This window comes from Anguilla anguilla, chromosome 16 (genome assembly GCF_013347855.1).
Source record: "Anguilla anguilla isolate fAngAng1 chromosome 16, fAngAng1.pri, whole genome shotgun sequence".
Taxonomy (NCBI): Eukaryota; Metazoa; Chordata; class Actinopteri; order Anguilliformes; family Anguillidae; genus Anguilla; species Anguilla anguilla.
The window spans coordinates 158833-174671 of NC_049216.1; the positions used below are offsets into that span (position 1 = coordinate 158833).

The window sequence follows — 15839 nt, forward strand, 5'->3', positions numbered from 1 at the left end:
TATCTGCAAATAATATTGATTAAAAATGTGCACAATTTCATTACATTACATTACAGGCATTTAGCAGACGCTCTTATCCAGAGCGACTTACACAACTTTTACATAGCATTTATTCAGCATCCATTTGTACAGCTGTATGTATACTGAAGCAATGCAGATTAAGTACCTTGCTCAAGGGTACAACGGCAGTGTCCTTACCCGGGAATCGAACCTGCGACCTTTCGGTTACAAGCCCAGTTCCTTACCCACTGTGCTACACTCCGTCATACTGCAAATGAAAATAAATGTAGGCTATAAGGTCTAGGCTCGCTAAAACTGCCTATTTTGGGAGAGCTGGCTATATATGATAGTAGTGAGTATAGCTTATTTTGTGGAAGGTTTTGCACCTCACCAGAAAGATGGATAAAGGAGGAAGAAAGGGAGGGCAAAAGAGGAGGATGACCGATTATTTTTGTGGGTAAAAAAAATTCTCAGCATTAATGACGCTCAATAAACTTGAAATATTTTATGTAAAAGCTTGCATCAATAGTATACATTCTTTTTAAAACATTGTTTTCCTTAATTACAATTATGTGCACAATACATTAAAGATACAACTATTTTGGGCTGAGACAATCATTGGTTTGTACCTTTTTTCACCCACCTCCCACCGGATCTCAGGGTCCACCCACCTCCCAAATCCCAATTTAACCCCTGGTAATAATCAAACTACTATTGCATAATTATTATCCAAATGTTTTGTAAAATGTACCTTTTAAAATAAGTTTGTCATGTGTGGAAAAACTGGTTCGCTGCTTTGGCATTTCTGGTGTTTTTGCTTTATTCAGACGGGTATAAAGCAAAGAGAGCAAATCATAGCTGAAGTGGTGCCATAGTGGGGATCAAACTCCCACCCAGCTAGGAGGACTTGTATGGCTTCAGAGTTGCCCACACTATGGGCTGTATCTAGCATCTCATAGACATCATAGGCCATGACTTTGCAATGAATTATAGCTTCAGGTAAGGGTAACACTGAAATAATTGTGTATGCACATTGTATCGACATGCAAATTGCTCTACTGACTTTTTCTTGCGTATGGAAATTGTAGAGATATTTTTTTCTGAAAATAATGTATTCTTTATATTTAGGGTTATAATGAACTGGATTCGCGGGTAACGGGTGCTACTTACCACCTTTGGTGTCCCAGTGGGGTCTGGGTAGGATGGGATTAGGACTCACAGGTTAGCAGCTAGCTAGCCAGCAACACAATCTTGTTAGCTATACTACATGTCCAAAAGTATGTGACCGCCCCTTCTAATTAGTTTGGCTTCTTCAGCCAAACCCATTGCTAACAGGTGCATGAAAGCAAGCATACAGCCATGCAATCTCCATAGACAAACATTGCAGTGGAATGGGTCATACTGAAGAGCTCTGTGACTTTCAACACAGCGCTGTCTTAGGATGCCACTATCCAGCAATTCAGCTTGTCAAATTTCTGCCCTGTTAGACCTCGCCTGGTCAACTGTAAGTGCTGTTATTGTCTAGTGGAAACGTCTAGGAGCAACAGCTCAGCTGTGAAACGGTAGGCCACACAAGCTCACAGAATGGGACCGCAGAGGGCTGAAAGCACGCAAAAATCGCCTGTCTTCAGTTGCAATAGTCATTGCTGAGTTCCAGACTGCTTCTGGAAGCAACGTTAGCAACTGCTTGTCAGGAGCTTCATGAAATGGGTTTAACAAAAGCCTAAGATTCCAATGCATAATGCTATCTGTTGGCTGGCATGCTGTAAAGCACACCACCATTGGACTCTGTAGCAGTGGAAATGCTTTCTCTGGAGTGATGAATCACGCTTCACTATCTGGCACTAGATATTATACCTTCATAGCTAATACAGCTACACACAGGCTACTACAGTGACTTTGGAAAGTATTCAGACCCCTTCACTTTTTACACATTTTGTTATGTTAGAGCCTTATTATAAAATGGATTAAATTCATTTTTATTCTCAATCTACTCACAATACCCCATAATAACAAAGTGAAAACATGTTAGAAATTTTTGCTAATTTATTAAAAATTTAAAACTGTAATATCACATTTACATAAGTATTCAGACCCTTTACTCAATACTTTGTTAAGGCACCCTTGTCAGTGATTACAGCCTCAAGTCTTCTTGGGTATGACGCTACAAGCTTGACACACCTGTATTTGGGATATTTCTCCCATTCCCTTCTGCAGATCCTATCAAGCTCTGTCAGGTTTGATGGGGAGTGTTGCTGCACAGCTATTTTCAGGTCTCTCCAGAGATGTTCAATCAGGTTCAAGTCCGGGCTCTAGCTGGGCCACTCAAGGACATTCACAGACTTTTCCCAAAGCCACTCCTGCGTTGTCTTGGCTGTGTGCTTAGGGTCGTTGTCCTGTTAGAAGGTGAACCTTCGCCCCAGTCTGAGGTCCTGAGTGCTCTGGCACAGGTTTTCATCAAGGATCTCTCTGTACTTTGCTCCATTCATCTTTCCCTCAATCCTGACTAGTCTCCCAGTTCCTGCTACTGAAAAACATCCCCACAGCATGATGCTGCCACCACCATGCTTCACCATAGGGCTGGTATTGGCCAGATGATAGTGGTGCCTGGTTTCCTCCAGGCGTGATGCTTGGCACTATGGCCAAAGGGTTGAATCTTGATTTCATCAGACCAGAGAATCTTGTTTCTCATGGTCTGAGATTCCTTTAGGTGCCTTTTGTCAAACTCCAAGCAGGCTGTCATGTGCCTTTTACTGAGGAGTGGCTTCTGTCTGGCAACTCTACCATAAAGGCCTGATTGGCGGAGTGCTGCAGAGATGGTTGGCCTTTGGAACCTTCTCCCATTTCCAGAGGAACTCTGGAGCTCTGTCAGGGTGGCCACAGGTAGACTCAAATCAAGTGGTAGAAGCATCTCAAGTATGATCATTGGAAACAGGATGCACCTGAGCTTAATTTTGAGTGTCATAGCAAAAGGCCTGATTACTTATGTAAATGTGATATTTTATTTTTTTTATTTTTAATAAATTAGCAAGAATTTCTAAAAACCTGTTTTCACTTTGTCATTATGGGGTATTGTGTGTAGATCGATGAGAATAAAAATGAATTTAATCAATTTTAGAATAAGACTGTAACGTAACAAAATGTGGAAAAAGTGGAGGGGTCTGAATACTTTCCGAAGGCACTGTAAGTGAACTAATGTACCAGTGATTTGTACGTACATATGCGCAAAACAATCATGCATTTTATCCAATAAAGGTTCAACCGGAAGCAGAAGGCAACAGGTTTTGAAAAGATTTTGTATTGTTACCAGATTACAGACTTGCACAGCTACATTAAAAATGTCAGCTCCAAGAATTCAAGTACAACAGAATCTTTTTCATTGTTGCAGAGGTTACCAATAACGCAAAATAAAGCACTTTCCATTCAGTTTGTTAGAAAGCTAATGAAGGGATGGCTTTGCTAAGCTCACTAGCTAGTCTGAAGTTGGCCATCTACTTAATAGTTTGTGATAGCTAACGTTAGTGAAATATTTTTTACACATGTAAATTGGTGAACAAGACACTCTTCCCAGACTATCAGTTACGGTTGAGGCCAAAAGTTTACATACGCCTAGGCTAAAGACATTCAAACTCAATTTTTCACAACTCCACACAATACAAGTTACCATACATTTCCTGTGTTAAGTCAATTAGGGTATCTACTATATTTCCATAAGAGGTCATTTCAAAATAACTAAGAGACAGATTTATTTCAGCTTTTATGTACTATATCAGATTTTCGGTGGGTCAAAAGCTTACATACACTTAGTGTTTGGTGGCATTGCCTTTAAATTGCTCAACTTGAATAAATCACTTGGGGTAGCCTTCCACAAGCTTCTCACAACACTTTGCCGGAATTTCTGCCCATTCCTCCTGGCGTCATTAGACACCAACCCTGGTGACACCACTGATGGGAAATATATTGTAATATTTACGATTACAGGTAAGAAAAATATATAAATCTTTCAACACCCCCAACCTGTTGTTTTTACCTCTCTTGGGGGGTCCAAGTCTTAATTAGGGGGGTCTGACCCCCTCAATTCCGCCCGTAATTCGAACACTGGATACTTTGGTGCCTGGTGCCTCCAACTCCTTCACCAGTTCCCTTGTTGTTGTCTTGGGGTTCAGTTTAACCTTTTGGTTCAAAATTCATTCAGCCCATTACATTACATTACAGGCATTTAGCAGACGCTCTTATCCAGAGCGACTTACACAACTTTTACATAGCATTTTTACATTGTATCCATTTATACAGCTGGATATATACTGAAGCAATTTCGGTTAAGTACCTTGCTCAAGGGCACAACGGCAGTGTCCTACCCGGGAATCGAACCTGCGACCTTTCGGTTACCAGCCCAGTTCCTTACCCACTGTGCTACACTCCGCCCTGGGAGTTAATTTGTGCCTCCTTCCTGAACGATGCAGTGTCTGTGTGGTCCCAAGATTTTGCTCATGGTACCTTCAGTTTTATTGAAATTGCTCCTAAGAAGGAACCAGTCTTACTGTCCGTACCTTGTCTGTCCTCCGGTGATCGCAATGTTGTTCTCCCCCCCCCCCGGTCGGTCGTCGGAAAGTGTCTTCTTCCTGGAGCTCGTCGTGATTAGTTGGCCTAGCATTCGGTGTGCGCTGTGTCGGACAAGCAAGGATTAATTAAGAATGTTTATTTTCTGAATCCAGCTGTTCCAACAGTCAGCGCCCTTGTAAAACAGGGATGTATCCGAATCCGAATACGGTATATGGGAAAGCACAAATAATGCGATGGAAACGGATATTTCTTCTTGCTCGTTATTATTCGGATTTGGGGAAAAAAAAAGTCAGCTCCATGTCAAGTTCTCATAGCCTCTATCTAACGTTACACGGGCACCAGTTGCGCACGGCTGCTAGCAGTATCTGGAATCTTGAACTCCGGCACATAGCAGCTGCAGTAGGCTATATTATAGGCCTACCATTATTAGCCTACTGCAGCAGCTATGTGCACAAAGTTAGCTAGCTAAAGAGATCGGATTCATTTAGATGACCGCTAATTAAAAGATAATGCCCATTCTGTTTGCAACATAGGACTTTGATTTCACTATCTCGTCATTTCATTTACTACACCTTATTGAAAAGTGATTTTCTCCATTAAAAAAAAACCCAGCCGAAATATTGAAGAAAAAAATGTTTTACCTTGTATTTCAGTTGATATTCATCCGTTTAAGATGTATGCTGTATGTATCAGCCATAGGTCTTGGCTAACTGATTATTCATTGACCCATGTTAGGGAGGTATAGCCTTACAAAAAGAGCTCAGTTAGAAAATGTTTAAAAGACTGTTTTGATTTATAAAGCTTCATTTTCCTAGTTCAAACTGACTGGTCAGTGTCCCCCAGCTAGTTTAGGGGCGGGGGTGGTGGTGGGGTTCAGGTGGTTTGCAGTCTATCCAAATTTAGTTCAGTAGGGAAAAATAAAATTAAAATAAAACAGGCAAAAAAATTTTATTGAAGATATTTTTCTATATATCTTTACTGTAAATAGTTTCTATTTCCAATGCAAAGCAGAATCTTTTGATTTATAAAACTTTCTTTCAGTTTCTGATTGTTCAATGTCCCCCAGTTAAAGGGGGGGTGGTGGTGGGGTTCAGACAGTTCATAAAACTGAGAGAAAAGAGAGATGAAAAGTAGGCCTACAGTATGAGGATGTGGAAATATATTTCATAATTAATTATATGCCAATATTAAATCAATTTGATGCTTTGAAGGCACAACAATTGCATTGCCAATAAATATTTGGTTAGAAAATACAACATTTGCCCGATTTATAAATTTATTTGCCCGGTATAAACCACACCCACTTCTGGTGTTCTATCCGAATACAGATACAGATACTTTGTTGTACGTCGCTCTGGATAAGAGCGTCTGCCAAATGCCTGTAATGTAATGTAACAGATACACATAATTTTGTTGGTTGAACAGATACAGATAATGATGTCTCTGCACACCCCTACTTGTTAAGATGTTCAGCACTCTGAATACTGAACTCAAGTGATACTGCGGGCTAGAACCCCTCACTTAACCTACCTGTAAATATAATGGAGGGGGGTGTCGGAGAACCAGAAGCGACTAATACAGGGGAACGAAAAGCTAACGCTACAGGAAGCGTTAACCACAAAGTCCCGAAGGACAAAGGAAAGGGAACACCAGAAACTAAAACACAAAATAAGATCCTTGGGAGAGCAACTCCCGCACACACAGGATCATGAACCAAAAGAAAACACTGAGTAAAAAACGACTCCGAAGGACAACCTTGTCCAGCCGTGTGTACACACCAGGGCCAAAAAGCAAGGGTACAGTGGTACAGAGGCGATGCTCTGGTACCAAACCCAAAACTGGTCTTAAAAAAGAAAAGGACAACTGAGTAGAAAAAATACCTGAGACGCAGCTCAGAAAGAGACAAACAAAATACAATACCAGGGACAACGTCCCAATACCAAACAGCTCACACAAGTTCAAAATAAAAGTATAAATACCCTACGGCGTCAGAATGCGCACACTGCGCTAAGAGACTGAACGCCTTTAAAAGAGGACACAAAATCACCCACAAACACAATTCTGTACAGAGTCCACCGAGCACCTATACCTTACCTGATAGTGAAAAAGGGGTTTAACACAGAAGCGCTGATTGCTGTTCTGTCAGCGCTTATAAAGGCACCTCCCCAGGTGAAAATAATAGGGAATCAAACAACTGAAACAAATTAAGAAATTCCCAGACGCAGCAGAAGGCCACTGCACCCCAGACCCATGACAGTAAAATATATTTTATGTGATTTAATTTAGTCTACAGTGCACTGGTCAAATCAACCAACAAGTCAAAACAAGCTCTATACCAGGTTTTAAGATTAATAACTGAATTCAGTAAGAAGCAGTCAATTATATTAATGAATTGAAAACATACATTCTTTATCGAATGCAGGCACACTACTTCTAAATTACACAACAGAAGACATAATACAAAACATTAAACAATTCATCTAGAAATACCAGAAAAGAGAGAGAGACGGATAAGCCAGGCCTTACCAGAGTATCACCCAGTTCCAGTATAAGTGCCACAGGATGAATGGAAACCAGCTAAATACACATGCAACCAAGGGACCACCACCAAAATAAAAAGAGGAAAATTCTTCTTCCAGGCTCCGAAACCAAACGCAACACACTACTTTTTCCTGTGGCCATCTTAAATACCTTACCCAGCATGGTTTCAGAATGTTTGGCCTGATTGGGTGATGCTGGGTTAAGGTTAAAGAGAGAAGGGAAGGGGGGTAAAACTAATTTATGACAAGGACTGTCCTACCTAAAGATTGCATTCAAACTTAAAGTAATGGGAAATGCATGCCGGGTCTCCGACCCCCGATATGGTGTCTTGTTTCATCTGGTTTGTCTGTTCTGAGGAGGTGAGACACAGGAAATGTATGGTAACATGAAATGTGTGGAGTTGTGAAAAATTGAGTTTGAGTTTGCTGCAAATTTTTCCACAGTCTATGGCTGCAATGGAAGACCAGGATAAGGATATACTAATCAGATGTTTCTCACAAAACATTCTTCTGTAGGAGGTGCAGAGTTGGGCTATCTCTTTTGTTTCAGAAACAATTAAAACAAATCTCATAGATAAGAGAAATTTGTTGGAATTTGTTCACATTTTCTTCCATCAGAATTAGAACATTGCCTAAATGTACAGTACGCAATCAGAGTCTTTTTTCTGGCATAATAGGTTTATATTTACCAATCCCATATGTTGGTTTAGATTAAATCATGCATTTAGAAGAAAAACAAAATTAAAAAGGAATTGGTGCAACTTGCAAGTGTACAACTAAGTGAACCCCAAGTTGCACTGGTTAAATCAAGTAGATATGTAGAATCAGGGTAAACCTGGGTGCCAAATTATCCAGTCAAAGGAGAGATCTTTAGGACAGAGTTTTGGTGGGACTGGGATAAACAGAGATAATAAACCTGGTCAGTTTGGTCTTACCCATTCGGCTGGATGCAAAACACACCATTCCGAGAGGAAGGTCAGGATCAGGAAGAGGGTAGAGAGAGCACATCAGTCTGGGGAAGGCCATAAAATCATCTCTAAAAGATTTGAGCTCCATCAGTCCACTGTGAGGCAAATAATTTACAAATGTAGAACATTTACCATGAGAGCAACTTGGACATCCTTGAAAAATATTGATCAGGTCAAAGCCAACCGAAACATAACATCTAGAGATTTGCAGACCTCCCTTGCAGCATCAGGTAACTGACATGCTTCAACAAAAAGAACACTGAATCAGAATGGCATTCGTGTGAGAGTTGCTAGGAAGAAGCCTCAGCTGTCAAAAAAAGAACAAAATCTTAACTTTACCAGAGACCACCTGGACAAACCTGAAGGTTTCTGGAAGTCCATTCTCTGGACAGATGGGTCCAAAATTGAGGTTTTTGGCACCTCCTACCTTATCCCAAGTCAAGCATGGTGGTGAGAACGTCAAAACTCTGGGGTTGCTTTTTCTCCTCTGGACCTGGATGACTCCACATCATTAAGGGAATCATGAGTTCTGAGGCAGACCAGGAGATTCTTGAACAGAACATCATGCCATCAGTCAAGGAGCTAAAGCCGGGCACAAAAAAATCCCTCAAAACAGATGTCAGAGACTGATTAGTAGGAGACGATTACTCCAAGTTATCACAGATAATGGAGGTGCCATAAGCTATTGACTGAAGGGGTTCACGTATTTTTGTTATTTCAACAAACCACTTTTGTGAAATACACTATGAAAATATATCATTTTTGTTTCTGTCTTTTATCTGGAATGTCTTTATTACAAATAGGGGTTTAGATGAAGATTTTATATATTTGTTTTAATATTTTATACAAAAATAATGACCATCCCTATAGGGTTATGGTTAGTTAATGAGCTGAGTGTACGCTCTTTGTAGCGTAATTTCACAGATTGAGAAACCATTGAAAATGCATTCAGGGCCGTCTGGGTAGTGTAGAGGTATAAACACTCACCTACCACCGCAGCGACCCGGGTTCATTGCCCGGCAGTGGTACTTCCGACTTGGAGTTTCCCAGTGAAACTCCTCGCTGTCAGGTGAAAAGAAGCATCTGGCAACTCCACATGTATTGGAGGAGGCATGTGGTATTCTACATCCTCCCCAGACTGACAGAGTATCCTTGCACATCGACCAGGACTGTGTGATACACACGGGGAATTGGTATAACGACTAAAATGGGGGAGAAAATGGCAAAAAAAAATTTTTTAACTAGTTATGATTCAGATTCTTAATTTGATTCTATTTTAGCTAGTTAAAATAATCATTTCTGATATCAGGAATTACATTTGAACTAGTTATAATTGGAATTCTTGATATCAGTAATTTAATTTTAACTAGTTATAATTCAAGCGTTTTCCCCATTTATTTCAAAGGGACCTTTCATTTTTGATATCAGGAATTGAATTTTAACGTTAAAATCTGAATTCTTGATATCAATAATTGTATTTTGACTAGTTAAAATTGAATATTTTAATTTTAAATAGTTAAAATTCAGTTGTTGATATCAAGAATTCTGGTTTTAACTAGTTAAAATTCAATTCTCGATATCAAGAATAGACATAAATAAAATGCTAATATTTTTTTTCTTATACCAGAAGATGATCAGCGGCCAGTGTTTCCCATAGCCCAGCTACCATGTGTATTTTCCTGTGGTGGCCCACCAGTAAGATTATCAGCCACACCAAAAATAACGCTTAAATAATATTTCAGCTATAATAACATAATAGTTATATGATTTGACCTGAGCTAAAAATTAGCAGGAGTGGGAGCTGAGACGAGACACTGATATGACGTTGCGTTAGCAACTAAACAATATTGCGACAACTGTGGACATTGTTAACCTAAATCCAGACCCTGAATCGCCATGTCCGCAGTAAATGATAGCACAGGCATCTCGATGCTTGGTCTGGATGGCCCAGGCAATGACGTCGCCTGTTCCGAGAAACTAGGACTCAATCAACTCTCTCAGCTAATCTCTATTGTTTAATGAGAATATACTAACCTGTGTCTGTGCCTGCCAAATAAATTTAGGTAAATTACAAGCTGATAATTAGTACACATTGGCAATGTAGGAAAAATACTTAAGTTTATACTTGAACTTCTTTGCAACTTTTAGTGCAAGTATACTCAAGTAGGCCGCAACCATGCTAAAATACTGAACTAGTAGGAAGCCCCAAGTTCCCTCTGAATGTTTAAGTTACTTTTGAGTTTTATTTACTAAAAGTGAGCCAGTTTCATCTCAAAGTTGTCAAAGTCAAACAAGTGGGTTTATATTTAAAGTACACGTGAAGCCTCCAGTTTTTTTTTTTTTTTTGGTGTATTTAATGTATTTAGGTGTATTTATGCTTGGTAGGTTGGATCTAAATGCAGTGACATCATATATTCTTTTCTCCAGAGATGGTATTTCTCAAAATATATTGTGTTGCCATGGTAACACATTTCTACACTTGCTGGTCAGACACTTCATTGTAAGGAGACATTTTAGGACTTTGCTTTCGATATTGCTTGTGTCGAAAGTGCTGCGATGGAAACAGAGATAGATTTTCTTAACAGTCACATCTGTAAACAAGTTGGGCATTCTTCATGGTAAGAAGAAATTTTAGATTTGCAGGGAAAGTAGCCAAAATAAAAAAAAATTCAGCTTACTTGAAACTTCAGGGTGCCCTGATGTAGGCCCTGCGTGGTCGAAACTGGTCGGTGGTATTTCTCCCGTTCCTGGATATGCCGCAACAATAAAGGCTTCTTTAAAAAATACCAATTCCTCCGCGCAAGTGTGAGGGCGGGGAAGGGTGAAGACCAGACGCGACCAAACAGGGGATCTATAAGTTACCAAAGGGCACTCCAGTAACCACTGAGTCTCGTGAGAGACGAAATAAGGGGGTGCTATACTCCTAGGGGACGTATCCCAAATAATGAATAATAAACCCCTAAACAGGTAACTGAGGAAGAAGGAGTATATAAGGAAAATAAAGGAATAGGGAAAAGAGAAATGAAAAATAAACAACTTCGAACCGAAGCTGAGAAAAAGAAAATGTCTTTTCAAAAACAAACAGAAGAAGTTCTGAGGCCAACTAAAACCAGGGGGAAAAACTGGTTAGTAAAGGGTAGAAAGGTTTGTGCCCCAACGGTGACACAATAACCCCTTAAAACCGCCGGCCTCAGAATCGGGACCTATACCGTCCTAATACCTCTTTCCAAAAAACAAACAAACTGACGTCAGAATTCTTTTTTAAATCTCTTTGTTCTTAAATTCCTTATACCTTTCTCAGGAATACGACAGGGAACTGGCTAGAGCAAAACACGTTACACTCAAGCACCGTTCCACTGCCTACTGACGCTTTAAATACCCAGCCACAGGTGTGGCTGGTAATCAGCGGAAGATGTGAGCAACCCACAGGTGAAACCGATCAGAGGTAACCCTGCAGGAATGCATGGAATGTTCAAGCAGGAACAATCCTCCCACAGGAACCAAAAATAACGATTAGCCGAGTGGCTAATCTGCAAGCTCGAACTAGTCGTCCCCACACCCCAAAATAACGATTAGCCGAGTGGCTAATCGGAATGCTAACCACTGAGCCGGTGCAGGCACAGAAAAATGATCTACCTGCACAGAAACCGTGACAGCAAGAGTGCCTGAAGTTTCAAGTAAGCTGAATTTTTTTTTGGCTACTTCCCCTTGAAGAGCACCTTGTTTTGCGTTATCTGGAGTTTATAGTCAATCACTTTGGCAGCACTCTACCTTATAATTAAGAAGACATTTTATTTTACAATCTTACTGGCAGTATGAAGCTGGCAACAATAAGGACTTTTGCAAGGGTCTAAAATTATAAGGGGTGCATACTGTTAACATTTTTCTCCTCCACTCCCCCGCTACCACTCGTCTCCTACCTGAAAGTATGTGGAGGAAAAGAAAGGAGGAGACGAGTGAAGGAAAGGAGAAAACAAGGAGGCGTGAAGACAATTGGGACCGCTTATCTGCTTCTCCATCATTAATGTCGACGTTGACTATTGAAGAAATGGCCCTGTCATAACTGCTGTATTTTGCAGCACTCTGTCGAATAGTCCCATAGCCAATCACAGATCTTACACATGGCCAACCCATTTAAAGCTGCAAAATAGCTTTAAGGTTCAAGTAGGCTACAACCTGTACAAACATGAGCCTGACACTAATCAATATGTAATAAGGAACATTAGCTCAAAGTAAACCTCATTGTAGGTCCTATGAAAACATATAAGGCCATGTTACTGGAAACAATTTAGGAAACACTGGATAGCACTGCTTTGGAATACAGCTTGTTTAATTTGTGTAAGCCAAGATAGCCAATATTGTTTCATGTAACTTGGAGCAATTTTGATATCAATACTTTTAATGGCAGGTCTAGATTTGAATGAATGACTTATACTCTACCTGATCTAAAATCACTGGCAAATCAGGCTTGAAAATCATCCCCAGCTTCAGGTGGACCGGAAATTTTGAATCAAGAACTGCGAATCGAAAGCCAACTTCGGTGTCATCCATTAAATGAATTTGATAATTATAGCAAAAGACAACATAATCCACACATGAATTGCTATAATTAATACTGGTGACTTTTGACTGACTGTAATAATTCAACAGTCAAGATACACCAGGTACCTGGTTAATACCACTTGGACCCAACGCACGCATGGCAATGATGATATGCTGATTAGGGAAATGATTTTCAATCTGAAACATGTGCAAGCCATTGCCAATCATCAGAATAATGTTGTAATGCAAACATCAGTACCTTTAATCCTTTAGATGTGTAATTGACCCTGGTGTGTCAGCCAAGAAATTATCTGATTCTGTGGGAATATCTTATGCTTGCAAAGAGAACATGAAAATCAAATATGTTTGTGAGGATTCAATAAAATTATGAACTAAACTTATGTTTCAGTTGATTCAGGGTTTCATTTCTTTTAGTGATGATGTTCTTCATGCATTTGTGTGTTTCTTTTGTGTCTGTGTGTGTGCGTGTGTGTGTGTGTGCATCTGCATGTGTGTGTACATGTGTGTGTGTGTGCGTGTGTGTGTTTGCGTGTGTGCGTGTGTATGTGTGTGCGTCTGTGTGTGCGTACGTGTGTGTGCATGTGTGCGTGCGGGTGCGTGCTTGCATGTGTGTGTTTGTGTATGTGTGCACGTCCGTGTGCTTGCATGTGTGCGTGTGCGTGCGCGTGCATGTGTGTGTTTGTGTATGTGTGCACGTCTGTGTGCTTGCATGTGTGCGTGTGCGTGCGCGTGCGTGTTTGTGTATGTGTGCACGTCCGTGTGCTTGCATGTGTGCGTGTGTGTGCGCGTGCGTGTGTGTACTTGTGCGTGTGTGCACTAGGCGTGGTCTCCAGAGGACACTTGCTCTATCAGCCCCAAGGAGACGGACAGTCAGGTGGAGGATGTCTCTTTCTCCGCAGGAGATGAGGCCCCTGAAATGCCCCCGGAGTCTCCAAGGTAACAGTGATCATGCATCCACCCAAACCCCCTCATTAAAAACCTGACCAGACTGTTTCTGCCGACATATTCATTCAATTGTCTGAAAACTACGTTTTCCATAATGTTGTGCAAAAAGGAAAATTTAAAGATTAGTCTTAAGTTGCTTAACATGGGTGGATTTCGGCTATCCGTAAGAAGATGCTTTATAATAGCAGCCGTCAGAATTGTGGGAGTGTTTCTTTGTGCAAATGCATCCTTTGAAAGACAATTAAGTTTTGAAGTTCTAACCTTGAATCTGCAAGATTCAAGATGCTCAGATATCAGACCAGGGGGCCCATCTACACACTGGAACAGAGTCTTAACAGATATCAGACCATGGGACCCATCCACAGACTGGAACAGAGCCTTAACAGATACCAGACCATGGGGCCAATCTACACAATGGAACAGAGTCTTAACAGATATCAGACCACGGGACCCATCCACGGACTGGAACAGAGCCTTAACAGATACCAGACCATGGGACCCATCCACAGACTGGAAGAGAGCCTTAACAGATACCAGACCATGGGGTCCATCTGCACACTGGAACAATGCCTTAACAGATACCAGATAACCTAGAACTCATGAAGTTTCATTTGTGCCATCTTTAAACTGCCTAAATCCTCAGCTATCCCACACACACATGAATACTGAACATCCATACAAATGTTAAGTATTCATGTTTGAAACAGCTGAAGTGGCCAGCAGCAATCAGTAGTAGTTCTTAGCCAATGAGTTCTTAGAATCCTCTTTGTACAAAACTTTTTATTTTTTAATTTTATTTCTACAGAAAGCACATCAGTGACAAGTGAGTGTATACATGTTTTTGACATATTGTGTGTTAATAACAAGGAAATTGATTTGTCTGCTCAATTTTTTTAATAACACAATGTAATGGACTATTCTTGCTTGCTGTCTCACTCTCCCTTCACAAATAGAGATGGCAAGGATAATGCCTCTGACTGGTCAGATGAGAGTGGCAAGAATTACATCACAGCAAATGGGATTGAAGAGGACGAAAAGATAACAGGAGTCCCTGTTAAGGCGTTGTATGATTACGAGGGAGAGGAGGAGGATGAGCTGAGTTTCAAAGCAGGTGTGAGATTCTCCTAATGCAGATTAATGCCATTAATTTACTCACCTGCACGTTAATGCCACTCATTTACTCACCTGCACGTTAATGCCACACATTTACTCACCTGCACATTAATGCCACTCATTTACTCACCTGCACATTAATGGCACACTTCTTTATGCACAGATCAGTGAGCCTTTTTAACCCCATGCCCCCCCACCCACCCACCCACTCCGCAGGTGACCTGCTGATGAAGCTCGGGGAGGAGGACGAGCAGGGCTGGTGCAAGGGTCAGCTGGACGATGGGCAGATCGGACTCTACCCTGCTAATTACGTGGAGGTCGTTGGATCCTGATGGGCTGGCTCCTGAGCAGTTTAGCCAATAACACTGGAGTGGCTCATCAATCAGATTGTTGTTCTGCTGTGCCCCTGATGTGAGTGCATGGTTCAGATGTGTGAGGGTAATGGGAACCCGAGCCAGGCTTTAATCCTGAGTCATTACCGGATAAACTGCCAGCCTAACAGTATGACATGCCCTTCCTCCACCCACCATTAGGTGGCAGAAGATAGACCCTGTGACATCATGTTGGCCACAACCTGCACAGATCAACAGACACAATATGATACAGCCTGGATACGGCTGATGTCTACATGCTCGCCCTGTCTCTTTGCCCTTCTTGGAAGCTTAAACTTCAACGCTCATTGTCTTTAATAATAATTATTTACAAATCATACTGGTAAAAAAAAATGGTTTTTGTATTATTCTGTGTATAAGTTACCTGCCATGCCCATACAGTCCCTCCAATGACAACAAGGATATTCAACCTTTTTCTGAAATGTCTTGGAATAAACAGAAATATTCTCTTACATTCCTTTTTCGTTCAAGATAACATAGAACTGTCATCTTTTAATTTGTGTTTTTACAAAAAACAACTGTCATCAGAAATGGAACTCAAGAGTTAGAGTGGATAAAATAGTTTGATATCCTAGAGGAGAGGTGATTTTGTTGCGGTGGAATATTAATTTGAACTGCAGACATGCTATGAGAGAAAACTTTGAATTGTTTTGATTTGTGTATCTGTTCAAATTGGTTGTCAAGTGTATGTGTGTGTGTGTGTGGTATATGTGTGTTTAGGGGGAGGGTGTCACCCAGAACCCATCCAGTCCCCA

General features: G+C 40.8%; 1 protein-coding gene across 5 annotated transcripts in view; it reads left to right on the top strand.

The window, feature by feature from the left end:
* Positions 1-15536, top strand: part of LOC118215032 (protein kinase C and casein kinase II substrate protein 3-like) — a 57845-nt gene extending 42309 nt beyond the window's left edge. For all 5 annotated transcript variants that reach the window (XM_035395405.1, XM_035395409.1, XM_035395406.1 and 2 more), the window contains 3 exons: positions 13455-13570; positions 14533-14690; positions 14909-15536. In XM_035395405.1, coding sequence (XP_035251296.1) covers positions 13455-13570; positions 14533-14690; positions 14909-15024 — 390 coding nt within the window. In that variant the 3' untranslated portion in view covers positions 15025-15536. The remainder of the gene's footprint in view (positions 1-13454; positions 13571-14532; positions 14691-14908) is intronic.
* Positions 15537-15839: the final 303 nt, after the last annotated feature.